Raw genomic sequence first — 25603 nt, forward strand, 5'->3', positions numbered from 1 at the left:
TGCATGGAAAAATGGCCACCATCCAAAACTGGCACTGAGACAACTGGTGCACGCTGGGCCATACTTGACAGGCATGAACAATGGCTGTGGAGATGAGTACAGATGATCAGGTGTGTAACTATTGGGCAATTGACTGCCCAGATGAACTGAGGGGCTACCAACACTGTCTCCTCACAGAACATTCAGCAAACATAGCTGCATGGCCTCCACAGCAGGTGCCCTGTCCATGCACCTATGATGACTGCTCTTCATTGGTGATGAAAGCTGGAATTGCATGTCAATACTGCAACTGGATGTCCACTGAATGGTGACAGGTGAACATTTCAGATGAATCATGTTTTATGCTCCATCAGACAGGTGGCCACTGGCATGTACGGCGTGAAAAGTCTGAAAGCAAACACCCTGTAACAATTGTTGAAAGGATCCAGGCTGGAGGAGGGAGCGCATCATGTCCCCTGATATGCTTTGTGTAGCCTCCATTGGTAGTGCTGCTACCTGCCATTGGCGAATGGTTATTGCACAGTAATGTCAAACTTAGGTGGTGGTTAGAGTAAGGTAACTAGACCAGTTAACTGTCTGCATTTTGTATTTCATTCAGGTCATAGCAGGTGTCTACATATCACTGTTTTTGTTCAGCAGTCCAAGTACATGGGACAAATTTGCACAGACATTTCTCTTTTGTGATTTGTGACAGAACATTGTTGACACAGTAAGGTTGCATGTTCAGTGCTTAACACTGACTGATCACAACTGACTGGTTGAATGCACTTATGTTGTCTACAGTTGTTAGTTTTGTTAGTTGAACCTGCCACCACAGTTCCTGCACTCATTTTGTGTATACAGCAAGAATAAAATCAATCCCAAAACTTTTTGAACAGACAGTGTGTACCTGTTCAGCTGAAATTTCTGCAAAGTGTTTTTTGTGTGCAACCAGTCGTCAACCTGAATGAATAGCCACCGCCAAACTGTGACCTAGAGCAGGGTTGACCACCCACTGACAGAAAATGCAGCTAAGCATAACATGCCCCAATTCAATGGCTAATTCACAACCTGTGCCATTTGGATCCTTCTCCACAGTACCGGCTTTTATGAACTATGCAAATGGGAATTATTCTTGCAGCACATCCTTTACTCCCACAATACTCCTTTCTCAGTCTCTGCTAAAGTGTTGATAGGAAAGGAGAGGAAGTATGTCTGAGGGAAGATGTGCAAAAAGTAATGTGTATAAAAGTGAAATACACTACTAGCCATTAAAATTGCTACATCAAGAAGAAATGCAGATGATAAACAGGTATTCATTGGACAAATATATTATACTAGAACTGACATGTGATTACATTTTCATGCAATTTGGGCACATAGATCCTGAGAAATCAGTACCCAGAACAACCACCTCTGGCCATAATATCGACCTTGATACGCCTGGACATTGAGTCAAACAGAGGTTGGATGGCATGTACAAGTACAGATGCCCATGCAGCTTCAGCACAATACCACAGTTCATCAAGAGTAGTGACTGGCATATTGTGACAAGCCATTTACTCGGCCTCCATTGACCAGACATTTTCAATTGGTGAGAGATCTGGAAAATATGCTGGCCAGGGCAGCAGTCGAACATTTTTCTATATCCAGAAAGGCCCGTACAGGACCTGCAACATGTGGTCGTGCATTATCCTGCTGAAATGTAAGGTTTCGCAGGGATCAAATGAAGGGTAGAGCCACGGGTCGTAACACGTCTGAAATGTAACATCCACTGTTCAAAGTGCCGTCAATGTGAACAAGAGGTGACCGAGATGTGTAACCAATGGCACCCCACACCATCATGCCGGGTGATACGCTAGTATGTCGATGATGAATACACGCTTCCAATGTGCGTTCACCGTGATGTCACCAAACACGGATGCGACCATCATGATGCTGTAAACAGGACCTGGATTCATCCAAAAAAATGACGTTTTGCCATTCATGAACCCAGGCTCGTCATTGAGTACACCAAAGCAGGCGCTCCTGTCTGTGATGCAGCGTCAAGGGTAACCGCAGCCATGGTCTCCGATCTGATAGTCTGTGCTGCTGCAAACATCGTCGAACTGCTCATGCAGATGGTTGTTGTCTTGCAAACGTTCACATCTGTTGACTCAGGGATCGAGACGCGGCTGCATGATGCGTTACAGCCACGTAGATAAGATGCCTGTCATCTCGACTGCTAGTGATACAAGGCCGTTGGGATCCATCACGGTGCTCTGTATTACCCTCCTGAACCCACTGATTCCATATTCTGCTAACAGCCATTGGATCTCGACCAACACGGGCAACAGTGTCGCGATATGATAAACAGCAGTCACGATAGGCTACAATCCGACCTTTATCAATGTCGGAAACATGATGGTACGCATTTCTCCTCCTTATACGAGGCATCTCAACAACGTTTCACAAGGGCAACGCCAGTCAACTGCTGTTTGTGTATGAGAAATCGGTTGGAAACTTTCCTCATGTCAGCACGTTGTAGGTGTCGCCACCGGCGCCAACTTTGTGTGAATGCTCTGAAAAGCTAACCATTTGCATATCACAGCATTTTCTTCCTGTCAGTTAAATTTTGCATCTGTAGCACATCATCTTCATGGTGTAGCAGTTTTAATGGCCAGTGGTGTATTTAATAATTTGAGACTTATTCCAGTTTTGTACACAAGGAACCTAGCTGTACTGGTCATGAAAAATGTAATTTAGTAGGAAAATATTAAAGGAATAAAGATTGTCTGAGTTTAGGTAGTAGAAATAGTAGCTGTCTAAAAGACAAAGGTGTCACGAGATAAAAGTTATATGAAGTTTCAGATTCCTAAGTACTCAGAATGTAGTTCCACCAATATCGTTATTAAGACAAAACTGGAAATTTATTGAATTTTGCAGAGGTGTTTATTAGGAAAAAACCATTGAAAGATTAAACCTTGTATTTTATTTCAAACTCATTTTTATCGTTCTCAACATCAATATATGGTATGACCCTTACCCATTTAACTGTTAAGCGCCTTTTATACAATCTTTTTTTTGTCTCAGTTGATTACTCAAGACAAATGTGTCAGCTGCAATACCTCTGGCATTTTATTCTCTTACTGAGTCTCATCTGTGTTGAGTGGTTATTTTCTTTCACACATCGGCACCAAAATTGCCGGTGTAGTAAAAGCTGTTTGGTGTGGAGTTTGGCATGTGAATGGAGAAAGTGAGGTTATAAAGGATTATGCTTTTTACAGAAATATCAACCGTAGTAACAAAATGTGGGAAAGAGCTGAGACAATAGATGTTATTAATGACCAAAGAAGAATTGCTAGGAAGTTCATGTCAGAGGTCGTGTGGTAAATTCTTCACATTCCTGAGAACTGAAGAGTAGGAGAAGTATCCAAAAAATGGTTCAAATGGCTCTGAGCAATATGGGACTTAACATCGGTGGTCATCAGTCCCCTAGAACTTAGAACTACTTAAACCTAACTAACCTAAGGACATCACACACATCCATGCCCTAGGCAAGATTCGAACCTGTGACCGTAGCGGTCACGCGGTTCCAGACTGAAGCGCCTAGAACCGCACGGCCACACTGGCCAGCGAGAAGTATCATCCAAACATTTCAGAACACATACATTTATTTGCTTGAGAAAATATATGCTTGCCAAAACATCAGACAATATCCAAAATGCAGTAAATAACACATTTTTGCTTTATTCTTTGTATCTCATTTTCTTGCTAAGTGTCAAATTGTATAATGTAGTTTTTTCCTTGTAAAATGTAAATAGTTTTTGCTTTCAGATGTTTTATCTCTCTCATAGGAGAACACTAGTAGTAAAAAATACCAGGACATTGTGTAACTTTTCAGTGTGCCACAAAAACAACACAATAAAGCTTGAGAAGACACAAAATCACAAAATCCATTTCTGTAATAGGACTGAACTCGAAGAGAATAGGTTATAACTCCCAGTGTTAGCAGATGCTTCCGAAGCCCCCTGTCTCTGCACAAGTGCAGAGTGCAGCCTATTCAGAAATGTAGAACTCCACATTCAGCACAGACACACTTGCATCATGGTTGGTTATTGATTTGCACACAAGTACAAAAGGTGCACACACTTCAAGTAGTTGATTTTGACCAATAAGTCACTCATGTAAAACCACCTTTATGAAAAAGTTAACTCGTCATGCCCTGTCGTCCCCCAGATGATGAGGACTTGTTTAAGCATGGCCCCTGGGTTTTCCTGAAGCACTGTTGACATGTTTATGTGTCCTGTACCACTAACTTCACATGGCTGTTGACAAGTTACTTCACACCATGGTGAATAAAAAGGTTTTGAGTATTTATTATATAACATATGTGCCTCTTTGTGTGCATTAATTTGCAAAAGACCTTGTTTTGATATCTTGAACCGTTTATGAAATAATACAGTTGTTATGACCACATGATCCCCAATCCACAGGGACAGAAATGGGTGCATTGACTGTCCGTCAAATATAAAAATCAATAATACGAAAGGCAAGTGACATATTGTTCTACTCTCAATTTTAAATAATATTTCATTTGATGCAGTACAGTAACAATGATGTACGAGTGTAATGAAAGGAAATTCAGTTATTTTTTGAGTGAAACTATCAGACTAAAAGATGGGCACAAATCAAATGTTTTCAGCAAATAATTTTCTTAAAACTGAATGATAAGTATTTCATAGCAGCCAGCAAGTCCTTATGGACAGATCTGGGCACACTGCATGCAATTGTCCATCACATATGAAAATCAATAATTTGAGAATGAACTGAGATATCATTTTGCTCTCAGTTTTAAGTAAAATTTTGATATCTTATTTATGTTTTATACATTGAAGTGTAAGAAATAAAATCAATCATACAAAAAGTTAATGCACTGCACTTTTACATCTGCAAACTCTTTAAAGTAGTGTACATGTTTTACTTAACTTGCTGCAGTGCTGTAACTATGTGGAATAATGAAAAGAAATTGAGTCCTTTCTTGAGCAAAGATATTGGGCTGTAAGATGTACAAAACTCAAATTTTTCAGTGAATAGTTTTCTTAAAATCAGATGATAAGTATTTCATCGTGGCCAGAACACCATCACCCATCACAGGTATCAGTATTTAGTAAGCACCGCCACCACAACAGAGCTGCACTCAGCTTGGAATGCAGAGAGCACACCTGTAGCATTGAAATGGTTGTGAGCAGAAATATACTCCCTAATTGTTTGTGGTACAGAAGCAAACAACCTTGAAATGTCCTATTCAGGAATTTTTTTGCCATTCATGAAACATATGCTGGATCAACACTTCATGAAGATTGGTGGCTGGAGGCTGCTAAGAACATACACTGTCAGAAAATAAAATTAGTACTCCCTTTTAGAGGTTTCCAATTCACTCAAGATCTATTGTTGCAACAGTGTGTATTACGGAGTGTATGAAATCATTTACAGATCAATAGCACAAGTGGTTCTGAGATACCAGAGATCAGCCCATGCTGAAACATCCATATGAGTGCTTCTTCATGTCATCCACAGTGATCACTCAACATCTGACATTGCTCCCGCCTTCCCCCACCTCCCTTATACACCCTACAGGGCTGGTGAAAATACTAAACATGAACAACAGTAATGCAATGTGGTGGCCTCTCTAGCTGTTGGAGAGAGATGCCACTCTAATCATCTACAGGACATGTATGAAGTTACAGTGACATCTGACTTTGTCTTGCGGGTGCTTCCTTGCCTGTCAGGCAGATTTTATACAAGCTTGAGTCCCATGTCCAGTAGTCTGTAAAAATGTACTTTCCCTTGTTATTTTCACTCTTTGTGGATCAAATTATTAGTGATATCAATAAAATCTCAATATTTCATGAAATTTATGGGAAACTAATTTTTGTGCAATATGCCAGGTGTAGAAGTATGAAACCAGAATTTCTCTATAGATGATGCTAGCCGTTAGTGTAGGGCCCATGAGACCACATCTGCAGTGCCATTTGCTTCCTGAAATGGTTGATGATGTATGTCAACACACAGTAACCCAAGTCCCGTACACTGGTATCTGTTTCAAACCTGTAAACATGTAGAGTTTAGTGCCTATGAACAATGATCTGCAGACAGCATTGATTTTCTGTTATCATTTGAAGGAAACTGGTGCAGAATTGCATCGAATGCTTGTCGAAGCTTTCGGTGAACATGCTCTTGGGAAAGCACAATGTTTCAAGTGGTTCAAAAAATTCAAAAGAGGTGATTTTGATGCAAGAATTGATGAGCGTGGGAAACAACTGAAAAAGTCAAAGACAATGAATTGCAGGCTTTATTGGATGGAGGTGATACTTTAACTCAACAGGAACTTGTGGAACAATTGAATATGATGCAGAAAGCAGTTTCTCTTCACCAGGGAGGTGGGAGAAATATAGAAATAGCAATGAAGATTATTTTGAATAAAATATCATTTATCAGTTTCAAACAAAAGGTGTGTAATTATTGCAACAAAATTCTGGTTTCATATTTCTACACCTGGTAAAATTGGAGGCTCTTTTGTATGTCATTTACTCTAACACAAAGCTGTCATTAGCCAAAAATTGTTTTAACATCATGGTGCTTTACTAGGCATTATCCTGTTGCCTTCCTCCAGCTTTTGAACTGCCCGTTATAGGGGGATATTAAAGTTTAACGAGAACTCTGAACCCCAGTACACCTTGGAATTTTTCACATCAACAAACATTTCAAAGGTGAAAGAAGTGATAAGGGTCAGAATTAAATCCTAGTACTGACCAGCAACCAAAACTGAGACTTCTGGACTCATATTGTGGCACTAGCCACTGAGTCATATTTACAGTTGCTCTTACAATGCTAAAACTCCATGTATTCTGATATACACACAGGAGAAAGGAGTCGGGGATACCACCTAATATCAAGTGAAGGCTCCTTTTACCTGCCATAGTGCAGCAACTCTATGTGGCATGGACTGAACAAGTTGTTGGAAGTCCCATGCTGAAAGTCTGAGCCATGTTGCCTCTACAGTTGTGCATAATTGTGAAAGTGTAGCCGGAGCAGGATTTTGTGCACAAACTGACCTCTTGATTATGTCCCATAAGTGAGTTTCATGTCAGGTGATCTGGGTTGCCAAATCATTGCTTGAACTGTCCAGAATGTTCTTCAAACCAATCACAATGATTGTGGCCCAACGACATGGTGGATTGTCATGCATAAAAATTTCATCATTGTTTGGGAACACTGAAGGAGAGGCGCCACAGGTGATGATGTACTGTTAGCAGGGGCACTCTCATTGGCCATTTGCTGCCATAACCCAGTAATGTCTAATTTTGCTGCACTGTCCTAAAGGATAATTTGTCATATGTCCCACATTGACTTCTCTATACAGGGTGCTACAAAAAGGTACGGCCAAACTTTCAGGAAACATTCCTCACACACAAATAAAGAAAAGATGTTATGTGGACATGGGTCCAGAAATGCTTAATTTCCATGTTAGAGCTCATTTTAGTTTCATCAGTATGTACTGTACTTCCTCGATTCACTGCCAGTTGGCCCAACTGAAGGAAGGTAATGTTGACTTCGGTGCTTGTGTTGACATGCGACTCATTGCTCTACAGTACTAGCATCAAGCACATCAGTATGTAGCATCAACAGGTTAGTGTTCATCATGAACGTGGTTTTGCAGTCAGTGCAATGTTTACAAATGCGGAGTTGGCAGGTGCCCATTTGATGTATGGATTAGCATGGGGCAATAGCCGTGGCGCGGTACGTTTGTATTGAGACAGATTTCCAGAACGAAGGTGTCCCGACAGGAAGACATTTGAAGCAATTGGTCAGCGCCTTAGGGAGCACGGAACATTCCAGCCTATGACTCGCGACTGGGGAAGACCTAGAATGACGAGGACACCTGCAATGGACGAGGCAGTTCTTCATGCAGTTGACGATAACCCTAATGTCAGTGTCAGAGAAGTTGCTGCTTTACAAGGTAACGTTGACCACGTCACTGTATGGAGAGTGCTATGGGAGAACCAGTTGTTTCCGTACCATGTACAGCGTGTGCAGTCACTATCAGCAGCTGATTGGCCTCCACGGGTACACTTCTGCGAATGGTTCATCCAACAATGTGACAATCCTCATTTCAGTGCAAATGTTCTCTTTACGGATGAGGCTTCATTCCAACATGATCAAATTGTAAATTTTCACAATCAACATGTGTGGGCTGACGAGAATCCACACGCAATTGTGCAATCACGTCATCAACACAGATTTTCTGTGAATGTTTGGGCAGGCATTGTTGGTGATGTCTTGATTGGGCCCCACGTTCTTCCACCTACGCTCAGTGGAGTGCGTTATCATGATTTCATACGGGATACTCTACCTGTGCTGCTAGAACATGTGCCTTTACAAGTACGACACAACATGTGGTTCATGCGGAATGGAGCTCCTGCACATTTCAGTCGAAGTGTTCGTACACTTGTCAACAACAGATTCGGTGACCGATGGATTGCTAGAGGCGAACCACTTCCATGGCCTCCACGCTCTCCTGACCTCAACCCTCTTGACTTTCATTTATGGGGGCATTTGAAAGCTCTTGTCTACGCAGCCCCGGTACCAAATGTAGAGACTCTTCATGCTCGTATTGTGGACGGCTGTGATACAATACGCCATTCTCCAGGGCTGCATCCGCGCATCAGGGATTCAATGCGATGGAGGGTGGATGCATGTATCCTCGCGAACGGAGGACATTTTGAACATTTCCTGTAACAAAGTGTTTGAAGTGACACTGCTACATTCTGTTGCTGTATGTTTCCATTCCATGATTAATGTGATTTTAAGAGAAGTAATAAAATCTCTAACATGGAAAGTAAGCGTTTCCAGACACATGTCCACATAACATATTTTTTTTCTTTGTGTGTGAGGAATGTTTCCTGAAAGTTTGGCCATACCTTTTTTTAACACCCTGTATTTTCACACAATGTTGCTTGTTTGTCATCTGAAAACTCTACACAAATGTCGCTACTCTTAGTCATTAAGTGATAATCATCGGCCATTACGTTGTCTGTATTTAGAGGTGATGCCTGAAATTTAGTTTTCTAAGCACACTCTTGACACTGTGGATCTCTGAGCATTGAGTTCTTTAATGATTTCCAAAATGGAATGTCCCATACATCTAGCTCCAACTACCATTCCTCATTCAGAGTTTGTTAAGTCACTTCGTGTGGCCATAATCACGTTGGAAACTATTTCACATGAATCACCTTAGCACAAATGACAACTTCGCCAGTGCACCGCCCTTGTAAACCTCGTGTCCGTGATACTACAGCCATCTCTATATGTGTATATCATTATCCCTTGACTTTGATCACCTCAGTTTAAACAAGGAAGTGGCTACATGTATAAGTTTTTTTTTTTTTTTTAAACTTCTGGGCATTATTTGATTTTTGTTTTATATCTGTATCACCTGTATATCAACTCCAGGCTGAACCTCCAGCAAGAATGCTAGCTCTTTTGAAGTATTTATCTCTTATGTTGTGTAGGTTAAGCTGTTGTTGCTTCACATGCATGATTCAAAACAATATTTCATATTCAGCACCTATCATCGTCACAACAAAGATCAAATATTGTCCTATCATGCAATTAAACTCGTCTATTGCACATTAACAATTTTCAGGGTCGAGTTCTTCATCCAAAACAGTCAAGAATAATGAGTGTTAGAGAATTTGCAAGAGTGCAGGGCTTCCCTGACAATTTTATTTTCTGTGGATCAATGGCAGATAAGTACCGTCAGGTAAGAAGCTAATGAAAGTTCCAATGTGTGTTTGTGTGTGTGTGTGTGTGTGTGTGTGTGTGTGTGTGTGTGTGTGTGTGTGTCTGAATGCATGGGTACGTGCTCATGATTTGAAGCATATACTTTTGTATTTCAGGTTGGAAATGCTGTCCCACCACCACTGAGTGCTGCTGTTGGCCATGAAATAGCAAAATGCTTGGTAATTCACACAGCAAGACAGTGCAGTGAATGAACAAGAATATTATAAATTTAATTACTTTTTTACTTTAGGTGTGACAGTGATAATAAAACACTATGCCATTAAAGATGACGCAAGATAGACCAGGCAAGGATTTGCAAAGGAAATGTCAATGCAGTTTTCAAGGGTAAAACTGCAGCGTTTATGTAAACCATTAAGAAAGAAAGATGATATTACACATTTATAGAAGATGTGAACAGTAAGGTGCACTTTCTTTCCATCCTGAATATTTCAAAGTTTTCATTTTGTGTCTCTCAGAACTCTGGTAAAAGCTTGAATCTCAGGATATCAAGCTCTGTTCTGAACTTCAGATAAGAATTCAAACCCCATGTGGAAGTTATTTTATTATTTATGCCATGTGCTAGTGGGGTATTTAGACTAAATTTTTGTCACTGCACATGTTTGGAGAATGTTTGGTTGCTAAAAAATAGTTTTTTTCCTTGTGTTCAACACCTCTCAGTATCACAACATATATTAAATAAAATTACAGTATTTTTGATATCTCATGTAATTTGATTACAACTATATGTAAAATTATAGGAGAATGCTAATAGTTTTCTGACAGTATCAGTTATGTCATTTTGATATCTCACATAATTTGATTAGCAAGGTATGTCAAATTGCAGGATAGTGCTAATAGTTTATTGACATTATCAGTTAAGTCTTTTTGATATCTCATGTAATTTGGTTAACTCTGTTTGTAAAATTATAGGACAGTGCTAGTAGTTTACTGACGCTGTCAGTTAAGTCACTGTAGAACTTCTGTAACTTGTATAGATATTTTCTATAAATATATTTCTGGGATGTTTTGTCTTTAATAAATGAAAATTTGACATAAATGAAGAACAGTTTCAGAGCAGAAATAGACTTATTGCCCCTCACAGTGGTTTTCTTATAATTACTTTTGAGGTAAACGTGTATATGAATCAGCTAATAAGAGATATGTGGTAACACATGAAGCTGAAACTTTTTGAAGTAAATTTGAAATTTGAGTGTTCCAAGCTTTTTTCTGTGCACATCTTTCAACTGCATATTCTCATTTTTACAACAGTAATGTATGGAATGGTTATGTAGGAGTGCAAACAGTTGGTAATATAGGTGTATGGTGTCTGTTCTTTTGGACATGTCTGAAAGAACAGACACTGTAGTGGATCATTACAGCCATGAAAAATGAAATTTCAATTGTTTACAAACATCAGTTGTGTATGGGCCATTGATAGAATCAATGCGGAGAGTTGAAAATGTGTGCCCTGCTGGGATTAACCTGGGATCTCCTGCTTACTAGGCAGGTGCTCTAACCCCTAAGCCACCAAGGACACAGGAACTGGTGCGGCTGTGTGGATGTATCCCAAGCAATACACCATACACATGTAATGACCGCAATCCCAAGCCAAGTATCATTTCTGTGCAGATGCACACACATGCTCGAACTCATGTGGGAATGCCATGAGCATTAAGATCAATGGGCAGGGAGCACTACTTTTGTAGGGTGTGGAGGAAGTTGAGGATGTGTCTGTGGGGGAGGGGGGGGGGTTGCTTGGGATAAGTCAGCTGCACTGACTCCTGTGGCCTCGGTGGCTAAGGAGTCACGGAGTCACAGCTCCTGCCTAGTAAGCAGGAGATCCCGGGTTTGAATCCCGGTTGGGCACACATTTTCAAATCTCCCCACTGATTCTATCAACACCCCATACAAAGCTGATGTTGGTAATTCATTGAAATTTCAATTGGTAATACTTGCATGATGCTTGCATTCTTGTACAATGCCTGCTTTTGGCAGACAGGCATAAAATCCTTCCCATAAATCTGAGGCACTCATTAAATTGCAAATGTTATTGCATTGGAGCATAACTTGTAGCATTTCTCAACAAATTTAATAAACACAACACATACACGTAACAGAGAGTTTAGTCATCAATAGTATATTTTCCTTTACTATTTACAGCAGTCTGCCATTGCTGGGGTAACTTTTTGATTCTCCAACCATAAAAATCGTGTGGTTTGAGGCTAAGAACTTATTGAGCCACGTTCAGAGTGCACTTTCTTCCAGAAAGGAAGTTCCTTGAAGGTTGCTGGATAGACTACTATCTAGACTAAACTTCGATTACATGATAAATCAGTCAAATGTAAAGGCCATAAATTCAACTAAATACCTAGGAATTACAATTTTGAACAACTTAAATTGGAAGGAACATGTGGAAAATGTTGTGGGGAAGGCTAATCAAAGACTGAATTTTACTGGTAGGCCACATAGAAAGTGTAACAAATCTACTAAGGAGACTCCTACAATACACTTGTCCATTCTCTTTTAGAGTCCTGCTGAGTGGTGTGGGATCCTTACCAGATAGGACTGATGGAACACATCAAGGAAGTTCAAAGAAGGGCAGCATGTTTCGTATTATTGTGAAATGGGGGAGAGAATGTCACTGAAGTGATACAGGATTTGCAGTGGACATCATTAAAATAAAAGCATTTTTTGTTAGGGTGGAATCTTCTCACGAAATTTCAATGACCAACTTTCTTCTCCTAATGCAAAAATATTTTGTTGACACCAACCTACATAGAGAGAAATGAACATCATAATAAAATAAGGGAAATTAGAGCTTGCACAGAAATATATAGGTGAGAATTAATCTGAAGGTGGTTCAGTGAACCCTTTGCCAGCCACTTAAATGTGATTTTGTGAAAAGGTGAAAATCTGAGGGCACATGATCAGACAAACAAGGCGGGTGCAGAAAGCCTTCCCAACCCATCTCACCTATCTTGTTTTTTTCAGTGTAGCAGAATGCGGGCAGACATTATCGCGAACTAGCATCACTTCAGACTGTCTTCCTGCTTGTTGTTCTCAGATTGCGTCTGCAAGATGTATCATTTGTTGACAATAAATGTGAACAGTGTTGGTTACACCTAATGGAAGCAATGTGTAGTACACCATACTGTCACTGTTCCACTAGATGCAAAACATTATCTTTTGTGGATGCATGAAGGTCTTTGTATGGGAAGTTGCTTCTTTGTTTGGGCTAAACCATTCCTTTCTTTTCCTAATGTTAGCATAAAGACATTATTTCTCATCACCAGTAACAATACAGGACAGGAGAGGCCGCTGTTGTTCACGAGCCAGTTGATGGAAAGCAAGCTTGGCTCAGAGCATGCGGTACCCATACCCTTAATTTTTCAACCTTCCCCATTGCAAGCAAATGTCACATGATGGTGGAAAGATTACATTTGATCATGTCTTCCAGTTCTTGAGTACACTGACATGGATCATTGTGGATTAATGTGTTTAAATGACCTTCGCCAAACCCTGTTCTTCTTGAATGTGGAGAGTCACTAACATCAAAATGATCCTCAAAATCAGAAAATCAATATCTCCATTTGACACTCCATTCTCTACTGTATGCAGCTCCACCCACTGTCTCCAAATGACAAAATGACAATATGTAAACTCAGATGGCTCCAGTGAACTACAATAAAATATGACAATGAATAAATGAAACCATAGCAATCAGAATATCAACATGCAAAACAAAAATGCTGTGAACATATGCACCAACCTAATACTTTCAGGATACCTTTTCAATCCTGTGACCTTCTCAGTCAGAGAACTGTTACAGACAGTCCAAGAAAGTTCTGGTCATTTCATTGCAGTGTGTTTCCTCAGTTTAGCCAATACTGACCAACAGTATGCTGCTGTAGCAGTAGTGTGAGATGGAACTGTATGCGGGTAAATCATTCTGTGAGACTCAAACAGTCAAAGTCCTTACTTGTGCCTGATGGCACAAAACAGAGGAAAACTGTAGTCCCAACAGGTCCAAAACAAACAGTTAAAATGGGTTGCACACATAAGAATTGAGATTGCCAATATTAATATCTCTGGTTCATTAGCTGTCTCTGATGTCTACGAGGGCTGATCAACGACTGAGACTAATTTTCGTTTCACAAATTTTTATTACTCTGTTTCAGTGTTTGCATGATCTTCTTCAAAGTACTCGCCCCCTTCTTGAATGCACTTTTTATAGCGTCTCTGCAAGTCCATGAATATATGGTACTGGCCATTCTTTGTTACATCCAGAAGAATTGCCTTACTTTTGTTGAACACTGCTTCAGAGTTCTCAAATCGAATGTCCCATAGCTTCACATTTATTGATGAGAATAAAAAAATAAATAGGATGGTGAAATATCAGGGCTATAATGTGGATGTGATACACAGGTAATGTTGAATTCAGTGAGAAACTGTACGACCTGATTTGCAATGTGAGGCCATGCATTGTCATGATGAAGTTGCCATCCTGTCCAAGAAAGTTCTGGTCATTTCATTGCAATGTGCTTCCTCAGTTTAGCCATTACTGATGTACAGTACGTTGCTGTAGCAATAGTGCGAGATGGAACTGCATGCTGGTAAATCATTGCATGAGAGTCAAACAATGTCATCATCATCACTTTTCCTGCAGAAGGAAGAACTGTCACCTTGTCTGGTGTAGCAGAACTGGCGATTTCCACACTATGCTGGCTCATTTCATAATGATGCAGCCATGACTCATCACCAGTGATAACTGACTACAATACACAGCTTGTCTCCATTCACACAGCCACATACGTGGCACTCAACGGGTACAAACACAGGCCACACAGAGATGATCATGCATAATCATAAAGACACTACTATGTGAAATTCTGAACAATTCATTGAGATTAAGTAATGATACCAACTGATCCTCACAGACAATGACAGGAGCTATGTTGATCTTGGCTTCAGTCATAGCAGAAGCTGAAACACTAGGCCCATCTTGCTTAACACTAACAAGTTGGAGTTCTTTCAAACCCTTGAACTGCATAAGTACTGTTGCATGAGGCAATGCATCTACATTACATGCTTGCTGCAGCTTTTTGTAAGTTTCAGTGGCTGAATGGTTTTAATGAAAACAGAATTTTACTGTGGCATACTGCTCTCTCACATTCTCTCTATTGATTGGTATGTGAAATGCCAAGAGTGTTTACAAGATACAGTGTTATTACCAACCTACCGATATGAGAGTATTGCTGCCTATGGAAATTATACATAAAATATTCAAATATTCAAATGTTCAGGGTACAGATAGGAAACTATCACCAATGGTACAAGAAAAAATCAGTCTCAATCTCTGGCAATTATTCACTGGCAATTATTCACTGGCAAGCACACACCTTCATAAGAGGGCTAATAGTTTTATGATAGCCAGTCCTGGTAAGGCATATGACAGAAGTTGTCTGTGGCATCAGACCATTAGGGCTTCCTTCTGACCTTATTCTGGTACTACAATTACATCTACATTTATACTCCACAACACGGAACATTGACAACTGACAATTGAAAAAGAGATCACAGTGCAGATAAGAGATGGGTAACATCAGACAGATAATGAACTTATCATAATTTCTTGTGTGGCAGAAGGTACTTTTGGTACCACTATCTGAGCCCTCTCCTCTGTTCCATTCACAGATGGATGATTGTCGGCATGCCTCTATATCAGCTCTGATTTCACCTGAGTACAAATGACAGCTCCACCAATGCACTGTCATTTAATACCTTGTGTACACAACATACCACTATCTGTATATGTGTGATTTTCCTATCTGATGACCTTCGACACCTCAGCATAACTTACAAATGTTTCTTCAGCTCGGAGCAGTCAGCCCCAGTGAAAAGCAAGAATTCTGCATAAGATGCTGTGACGCTAGTTTGCCCGGCTGTAGCTTGCAGCAGGTCATGCTCCCCGACTGACGGAAAGTGTAAGCATGTTAGGCAGGCTGTTGGCTGATCATAGTCTCCAGGGAACACTGAACACTGACAATTGAAAAAGAAATCACAGTGCAGATGAGATATGGGTAACATCAGACAGATAATGAATTTATCATAATTTCTTGCGTTTTCTTCCAAACTGGTCATGCTAGCTATTATAGATTGTCCATAATTATTATGGATTTATTGCCTTAATGACAAAGTTGTGAGAAGTTACTAAGGAATTATGGGAATAGACATTTTGCAGTATGATTTCGTAAAAAAAAGTGAAAAGAAGTACTGTTTACATTTTGCTGATCACATACTACTAAAATATTTTATATATAGTAATGATTTCCTTCCTGAGCATGCAGTAAACATGTCTACGAAAGATTTCATCACCATGGCTTGGTAAAGTCACATTTACACCGAGTTAAAAACACGTTTTGCAACATTGTTTGCAGCTAATCCTCAACTGGCAATTTTCGCAACATGCTGTCAGTGTCTTGGCAACATAAAACTATTGTTCCACAGCTGTGTAAGTACAGATCAAAAGAACACTGTTCGTGGCCTGCTACCACTAAATACTGCTGTGCAGCACTAGTATTCGATTTTGCTCTTTCTGTAGCATTTATTGAGTGTTTGTTTTTACATTTCTTCCTTTACAGAATGGAGTGGAAATGAAGTAATGGAGTGGAAATGAAGTGAGATTTAAGAACTCGCCACACTCTGTGATGCAGAGGAGTATATCTGGAATTTTCAAAGTCTTAGTTATAAAAATGTTAAACAGAATCATGACTGCCTTTAAAAAATTGTGTATTCCTTTGTATCAGCAACAGTGACATACACAAAAAAAGTTAAGTCTCATTTTTCAATACTGCAGCAACTAAAACGGCATCAGGATTTGTTATCTGACTCTGGAAAAGTCTGTCGTCAGCAAGTTACATCAACTGCCACCATCAAAACAGGCAGTGACAGCAAAGAAATGAATAACTCTTTCTATGAGGCAGAAATGAACGTTTGCAGGAGGTAGCAGTCAGTAGTCAACGTGGAGGTAACAGAGGGATCGTCAACTGCAATACCCTATCAATTCACTGAAAGCATCAGTGACACTGTGGCCAAAGAAGTTTTATTTACTGAAGATGATAATCTGTTTTAATTTTGATCAGAAAATAAAAAATATGAGATGAGAAAAATCATGGGATATTGGATTTAACAAGTTGTTGAAAGTCCCTTGCAGAAATATTGAGTCATGCTGTCTCTATAGCCATCCATAATTGTGAAAGTATTACCTGTGCATGATTTTATGCATGAATGGACCTGCTGATTATGTCCCATAAATGTTTGATGGTATTCATGTCAGCCATTCCACACTATTATGGAGCCACCACTAGCTTGCACAGTGCCTTGTTGACAACTTCAGTGCATAGCTTCGTGTGGTCTTTTCAATACTCCAACCCTACCATCAGCTCTTATCAACTGAAATCAGGACTCGTCTGTTCAGGCCATGATGTTCTGGTCACAGGGTCCCACCAATATGGTCATGAGCCCAGGAGCTACAGGTGATGTCATGCTGTTGACAAAGGCAATCATGTAAGTTCTCTGCTGCAATAGCCCACTAATGTCAAATTTTCCCCCGCTGTCCTAATGGACCCATTCATCATACTTCCTACATTGATCTCTGCAGTTATTTCATGTTGTGTTGCTTGTCCGTTAGCACTGACAACTTGACACAAACGCCGTAGCTCTTCAGTTGTTAAAGTGAAGACTGTCAGCCAATGTGTTGTTCACGGTGAGAGTTAATACCTCAAGTATGGCATTCTTGACACGCTCTCAACACTGCGGATCTCTGAATATTGACTTCCTTAATGATTCCCGAACTTGAATGTCCTGTGCATCTAGCTCCAACTACAATTCTGTGTTGAAAGGCTGTTAATTCCCAATGTGGGGAAGGTTTTATAGTTGTCCTGCTAAAAGGACACATCAGACAACAGGCATCACAAATTACTGATGCCATAATTTTCATTATTGTGTTGAAGTGATACAGCTACTGCATAACGCTCCAAAAGCATCGTTTTTTTTGTGTTGCATTAAAAATGTTTTTCTGCTATTTTCATATACTTGTAACAAAGGCAAGTTCACCAATAACAAATGACGTAGTTAGCTTTTACCTGTGTAAACAGTATGCTAAAATTCCCATAATTTTGTGGCTTCCTTGTTGTTTGTTGTTGTTGTTGTTATTGTGGTCTTCGGTCCAGAGACTGGTTTGATGCAGCTCTCCATGCTACTCTATCCTGTGCAAGCTTCTTCATCTCCCACTACCTACTGCAACCAACATCCTTCTGAATCTGCTTAGTGTATTCATCTCTTGGTCTCCCTCTACGATTTTTACCCTCCACACTGCCCTCCAATGCTAAATTTGTGATCCCTTGATACCTCAGAACATGTCCTACCAACCGGTCCCTTCTTCTTGTCAAGTTGTGCCACAAACTCCTCTTCTCCCCAATTCTATTCAATACCTCCTCACTAGTTATGTGATCTACCCATCTAATCTTCGGCATTCTTCTGCAGCACCACATTTCAAAAGCTTCTATTCTCTTCTTGTCCAAACTATTTATTGTCCACATACATGGCTACACTCCACACAAATACTTTCAGAAATGACTTCCTGACACTTAAATCTATACTCAATGCTAACAAATTTCTCTTCTTCAGAAACGTTTTCCTTGCCATTGCCAGTCTACATTTTATATCCTCTCTACTTCGACTATCATCAGTTATTTTGCTCCCCAAATAGCAAAACTCCTTCATTACTTTAAGTGTCTCATTTCCTAATCTAATCCCCTCAGCATCACCCAACTTAATTTGACTACCTTCCATTATCCTCGTTTTGCTTTTGTTGATGTTCATCTTATATCCTGCCTTCAAGACACAGTCCATTCTGTTCAACTGCTCTTCCTGGTCCTTTGCTGTCTCTGACGGAATTACAATGTCATCAGCGAACCTCAAAGTTTTTATTTCTTCTCCATGGATTTTAATACCTACTCCAAATTTTTCTTTTGTTTCCTTTACTGCTTGCTCAATATACAGATTCAATAACATCTGGGATAGCCTACAACCCTGTCTCACTCCATTCCCAACCACTGCTTCCCTTTCATGTCCCTCGACTCTTATAACTGCCATCTGGTTTCTGTACAAATTGTAAATAGCCTTTCGCTCCCTGTATTTTACCCCTGCCACCTCCAGAATTCGAAAGAGTGTGTTCCAGTCAACATTGTCAAAAGCTTTCTCCAAGTGTACAAATGCTAAAAACGTAGGTTTGCCTTTTCTTAATCTAGCTTCTAAGATATGTCGTAGGGTCAGTATTGTCTCACGTGTTCCCATATTTCTTGGCATCCAAACTGATCTTCCGTGAGGTCAGCTTCTACCAGTTTTTCCATTCATCTGTAAAGAATTCACGTTAGTATTTTGCAGCCGTGACTTATTAAACTGATAGTTCGGTAATTTTCACATCTGTCAATGCCTGCTTTCTTTGGTATTGGAATTATTATATTCTTCTTGAAGTCTGAGGGTATTTCACCTATCTCATATATTTTTCTCATCAGATGGTAGAGTTTTGTCAGGACTGGCTCTCCCAAGGCTGTCAGTAGTTCTAATGGAATGTTGTCTACTCCCGGAGCCTTCTTTTGACTTACGTCTTTCAGTGCTCTATCAAACTCTTCGCGTAGTATCATTAACTCATGCTGCTAGAAACCAGGTCTGACAAGCATTCTCTGCCATTAGAACAATATGATATATTAATGCAGAGCACAAGTAGTAGCTAATCAAATACAGTATACACATTATGAAACAAATTAATAAAAATCATGCATTCAGGACGAGCTTCTAGACTCATATGATACTTTATAGAAGGCATAGCCCAGTGGATATATGAGGCATGTCTGGAAAGTACCGTTTTGGAAAAAGACTCATATAAACATTTTTTCAAACCAAAATTTATTTTTGCAAGAAAGAGCATTACTTAAACTGCTGTTTTATGTAATTCCCACCATAGTTCAGACATTTGTCATAGCAGGAAACCAACTTTTCTATGCCCTCTTCACAGAAAAATGACACCAATGAAGACAGCCACAGCTGAACATCACTGTTTGTGTCGTTTTCTGGCTGTCAAGTTTCTAACAAGATGTGAAACCATCAGTGTGGTTGGACAGTAAAAGAATGAGAAAACTGTGTCAAGAAATTTCAAACGAAAGGTGTGGAGTGCTCCATCGAGGCACAGTGTTGTTGCAGGACAACACACATCCCCATTTTGCTTGTGTCATTCAAAACCTTATTCAGCAATTCAGTCAGGAGCAGTTAAATGAAACTTCCTGGCAGATTAAAACTGTGTGCCCGACCGAGACTCTAACTCGGGACCTTTGCCTTTCGCGGGCAAGTGGTAGAGCACTTGCCCGCGAAAGGCAAAGGTCCTGAGTTTGAGTCTCGGTCGGGCACACAGTTTTAATCTGCCAGGAAGTTTCATATCAGCGCACACTCCGCTGCAGAGTGAAAATCTCATTCAGGAGCAGTTAAATGATTTGCCATACAGCTGCAATCTCACATCTTTCTACTACCACTTGTTCTTGAATTTGAAGTGTGATTTCATGATAGGCGCTTTGACACCAACGAAGATGCAAAAAAGGTAAAGACAGAACTGAAGGAAGTAATAAGGGAAGTTACTTATGATCTTTTGGCGGAACCAGGAAAATCGGGAGACACCGTCTTATTTGAGCTAGGACAGATAAGGTGAACTTTGGCACAAGACCTTTCTCATTGGATGCAGCAGGTCTTGGAAGAGGTGCAGACACTAAAGAACAAAGTGGAAAGTCCCTCACATCCGATGAGTAGAGAATGGAATCACTCCCCATACCGAAATGACAATAGGCAAATTCATTACAGCACTCCACTTGATCACACGTCATACCGCAGTCTGACAGACACAGTGCATAACCACACTGAAGTGAACAGCCACCAACACTCAAGCCCCCAAAAGCAGGAAGAAAGTGTATTGACGCACAAAACATTTCCAATCTTTCACCTACAAAAACGTGACATACACCCGATCGTATTTTTGTGAAACCTCTCTGGAGTATTTCCGAACAGATGGACAGGCAAGCAAAGAATACTGTTTGTAACAGGGTATATAACAGGAGATGCCGCCTTATGGGGAATAGAAATGACAGACAAGTGCAGGACCTATAATGAATTCGAGCGGATGTTTCTGAACGAATATTGGAGTGATGGTGTTCAGTAGCGCTTAAGAAAAGAAGTGTTCAATGCCGAAATGTTCAATTCGAAACACGGAAACACGGCAGTCTCAGAAGTTATTTTGAAAAATATTTAGCAAAAATTAAATTCTGGGACTCGCCAATTACAAATAATGACGTGATCATGATTTTGAAAACTAAATTGCCCGTCTCTATAAGAGAGAAATAAGTCAATGTTTCCGAGGACGATACCGAAGCATTTCTTTCCATATTGGACTCATTGGGTTCGATTCGCGAAGACGCGGTAGCAAATGTTGGTAGCACTCCGAATGAAGTGAGCAGGCGAAACAGTTGAGGTTACGCGGTCAGCCAGTCATGCTGGCCGTGCAGTTCTAGGCGCTACAGTCTGGAGCCAAGCGACCGCTATGGTCGCAGGTTCGAACCCTGCCTCGGGCATGGATGTGTGTGATGTCCTTAGGTTAGTTAGGTTTAATTAGATCTAAGTTCTAGGCGACTGATGACCTCAGAAGTTAAGTCGCATAGTGCTCAGAGCCATTTTAGCAATTTTTTGTTACGCGGTCAACAATGGCAATGAGGGAAGACTGCGCGGTAACGACGCTTACTACAAAAATCAAATTTATCGTACGGAAATGGACAGTTTTGACCGAAGGATAATAGTAAACAATGGTACAGTCCAATGGATAGTACACAACGGCCACAGTACGGGAACTCAACACACAATTATCCACAATATCAGTACGGAAACAAACCACCACAGCAAGGAAATTATCAGAGCGGGCCAGCATTAACAGGACGCGTGAGCGGACATCAAATAAACGGCATGGGACGAGTGGAAGACAACAACATTTTGCTAATAATGGCAACACAATACACTATATGGGCCAGAACACATTCCGACCTCCGACAAATATAAATTTTTACGGTCACTCAAATGATAATGCAGGAAATCCGAAGCCAAAGCAGCAATAGACTGCACAAATTTGTTATGCGCTAAGTGGATCATACACGGGACAAGATCCTTGTCCGCCACCCTCCGTGCCACAGTTACAACACCAATACGAAACGGAGGAGACGTTAAGGGCGATATCCGATAGGGAGAACCACCACAGTCAGGAAACCTAGAAACAGAATTTTTTAGCCTCCACAAGAATGCTGCAGAATGAGATGGGGGCACGGAATCTATCAACTCATTTCAAGTAGGTGCAATAATGTATGACAAAGGCACCGACTTACGTGATGACTTATTGCAAGAGACTGACAATAAGGACAGTGACGACATATGGGACGAACAAGTTCAGGCTTCTACCAAGACTTCAATAGTCAACATGCCCGTAATCGATGTTATTGATACGGGAGCCAATGTTAATGTTTTATCTTCATGTTTGTTCAAGCAAATTTCTTCAGTGAGTTAAGTTTTATCGCTCCCTATACAAGGCTGTACGGTGTCTAGAGCAATAGGGCCTATGACACAGCGTGTAATCTTGCAAGCGCAACTTCAATTAAATATTGACTATATTTCTGTTATGTGCAATTTTCTTATAGTAAAGAACCTATTGGTACCATGCCTCCATGGAATGGAGTTTTTCAGACCAACAAAAGCAAAAATTGACATTGAAAATGGGACTTGTAGATTAACGGTGAACCAGCAGGAGGTAACAATAACATTGTTATGCAACAAGGTGAAATCAGCGCTTAACAAATGTCTATTCAAGGTGCGGTACTTCACTGACAGACAAAGTTACGGACTGGCAGATGATGAAACAAATCCTGTAGATATTTGTGAGGACGAATATCTTGACTTACTACCTCACAAGACCTAGTTATATAACAAAGATTTTGAAGTGTCTGTTTGACTAAGGATCAATGGAGTGAACTTTTTGACTTGCTAGTTAGTCATGTGCATATATTCTCCAACAAACCTGGAGTAATAAAGGGATATGAGTATCGTATGTGCGTGCTTCCCCATAAGACCTACTGCAAAACGAGCTACGCAGTTTCCCAATCACGACGTAAAGCTGTCAAACGTGAGATTAGGAAAATGTTACTCTGGAATGTGATTGAGCCGTCACTTTTTCCGTATTCGAGCCCCTTGTTATCAGTTTTAAAATCTGATAGAAGCGTGAGATTAGTTTTAGAAGCAAGGCTGATAAACAAAATAATAGTGCCGATCCGAATGAGACCCGAAGCCCTGGAAGAACACTTGTAGAAGTTTAATGGAGTTAAATTCCTCAGCACATTGACTTAAAAAACTGTTTGGCAGGTGAGATTAGCTCCTGAATCTAGAAAATACACGGCATTCATATTTGCAGACCGATCTTATCGCTTTACAGTTATGCCCTTTAAACTGAATGTGAGTTCGGGAGTTTTTATCTCAGCGTTATAATATGTTCTAGGACAGGAGTTATTGGATGAAGTAACTGTGAATATGGATGACGTCCTAATAGCTTCGAAAACATGGGAAGACCATGTGATGACACTGCAGCAGTATTTAAAAGATTTATGAATTTTGGAGCTACGGCAAATCTTCAAAAGTCAAAATTTGGTAAGAATGAGATCTAGTTTTTAGGACATATCATCACAGCAGAAGGGATTAGGCCCGATTGTGAGAAGTTTGCAGCGATTAAGAATTTTCCCATACTTACAACAAAAAGACAGCTGAAAGGTTTTTTAGGCAATGCGTCATTTTTCAGGCGTTTCATGTCGAGTCAGGCAATGAACAACGAAGCTCTTCATAATCTGTTAAGAAAGAATGTGTATTGGAATTCGGATTCTGAGTGTCAGAAAGGGTTTGAACAAATTAAAAATAGTCTTGTTAATGGCAATATTCTTCATCATCCTAAGATGGATAAAGAATTTTGTATTATGTCCGATGCTTCGTTTGTGGGCATTTGATCCTGTTTGTTCCAAATCGACATCATTGATGGACGTGAGCAAGTTGAAATAATCAGCTTTGCTAGTCGAGTCTTATCAGAATGTGAGAAGTCGTAATCTGTTACGGAGCTCGAAGCCCTTGCCATCATCTGAGCATTTAAAAGATTTAACTACTACATCTATGGTAAGAAGATCAAAGTCTTTTCTGATCATCAGGCATTCTTTCTTCTCCAAACTTGTAAGCTTCAACAACCCCGCTTAACCAGGTGTTTCTAAAGAAATATGATTTTCAAGTAGTATATATTAAAGGAAAAGACAATATCATTGCCGACGCTTTATCCCGATCACCAGAAGGATTGCCTGAAACCAGCGAGTTAGTGGAACAAATGTCTAATTACCGGATTCTCTTAATGAAAGACCCGATCCACAGAAAATATTTTCTTCAGTTGTGTAAAGATATCCAAGCTCTCCAAGATATTGATCCAAAATCGAGAAAAGTTAAGCAGATCCGCACAGAAAAGCCTAATCATAAAGTGTCGAGATTTTATAAAGTGCATAATCTGGTTCTATTTCACAAAACTTCCGGACATATCAAAAGATGGTGCGTATGTATTTCAAAAGGTTTTGTTGAACATCTATTGAGGCACACACACACATTTTCTGGGATCACTATGGCCCGGAGAAATGTAAAAGAAAAATTTCTTCATATTGTTATGTTTCAAATCTGCATCACGAAGTACATAAGTTGCTAAGAGATTGTATCATCTGCCAGAAGCCAAAAGCACTAAATATTTCTTCGTTGATTCCCCTCAATCTTATTCTTCAGAAAACAACCAAATCAACTCCTGAATATTGATATGGCTGGACCGTACCCGACTGGTCGGGGAGGTGCAAAGTATCTAATAGCCATTCTCGACAATTTCACAAAACACATTAGATTGTATGCAGCAAAATCATCTTGCGCCAGGCCAATTGTAAGGCGTTTAGAAAGTGATTATTTCCCACGATTCGGCGTACTCTAGCCGATGCTGTCCGACAATGGTTCGACCTTCATTTGTCGTACTAGGCGTGAATTCCTCGCTCGCCAAAGCATTCAGGACATTTTAATAGCCTATTACCGACCTCGAGGAATTTAATCGATTAATTAGGACCTATGTTCCTAACAGGCAGACTAAGAGGGTCGAACTTGTTACTCCGTTTGAAGAGATTATTAATAATCTTCCACTCTTGTCAACAGGCTTCACACCGCATGAACTCATGTCAGCCAACAAAGAGCAAAATGAATGGATTAATCGTCTTCCTAAGGTGGAAGACCAAGAAACTAGATTAGACACCAAAATCAGGCAGGTGTTGCTTTCACTGACAACGTATGCAAACCTCCGTAAGAGGGCATTTGACAAAGGGGTAAATAAGGTTACTGAATATAGGGAAGGTGACAGGATCTTACTAAGGAATCATTTTAAACCATCGAAGCTATGAAAGAAAAATCGCAAGTGGCAGCGCGTTTACGAAGGCCCGTATGTTATTGTCAGGAAGTTACTTGCTAGCCGACCCCGTGACTGGAAAGCTTAGTAAAGTCTGTTCCACCATAGTGACTTAAGAAAATTCCACAATGGTAAAACAAGAAATTTACATTTGTTAGTAGTACAAGGCAATTACAAAGCACCATCATAGAACAAGGTAAGTCG

General features: G+C 40.2%; 1 protein-coding gene across 1 annotated transcript in view; it reads left to right on the top strand.

Moving 5' to 3' along the window:
• LOC124552346 (DNA (cytosine-5)-methyltransferase 1-like) overlaps positions 1-10016 on the top strand; it is a 49827-nt gene extending 39811 nt beyond the window's left edge. Inside the window, exons 9-10 of the mRNA XM_047126615.1 lie at positions 9668-9784; positions 9921-10016. Of these exons, the coding sequence (XP_046982571.1) occupies positions 9668-9784; positions 9921-10016 (213 nt within the window). The remainder of the gene's footprint in view (positions 1-9667; positions 9785-9920) is intronic.
• The last annotated feature ends 15587 nt before the right edge of the window (positions 10017-25603 follow it).

This window comes from Schistocerca americana, chromosome 10, assembly GCF_021461395.2.
Source record: "Schistocerca americana isolate TAMUIC-IGC-003095 chromosome 10, iqSchAmer2.1, whole genome shotgun sequence".
NCBI lineage: Eukaryota > Metazoa > Arthropoda > Insecta > Orthoptera > Acrididae > Schistocerca > Schistocerca americana.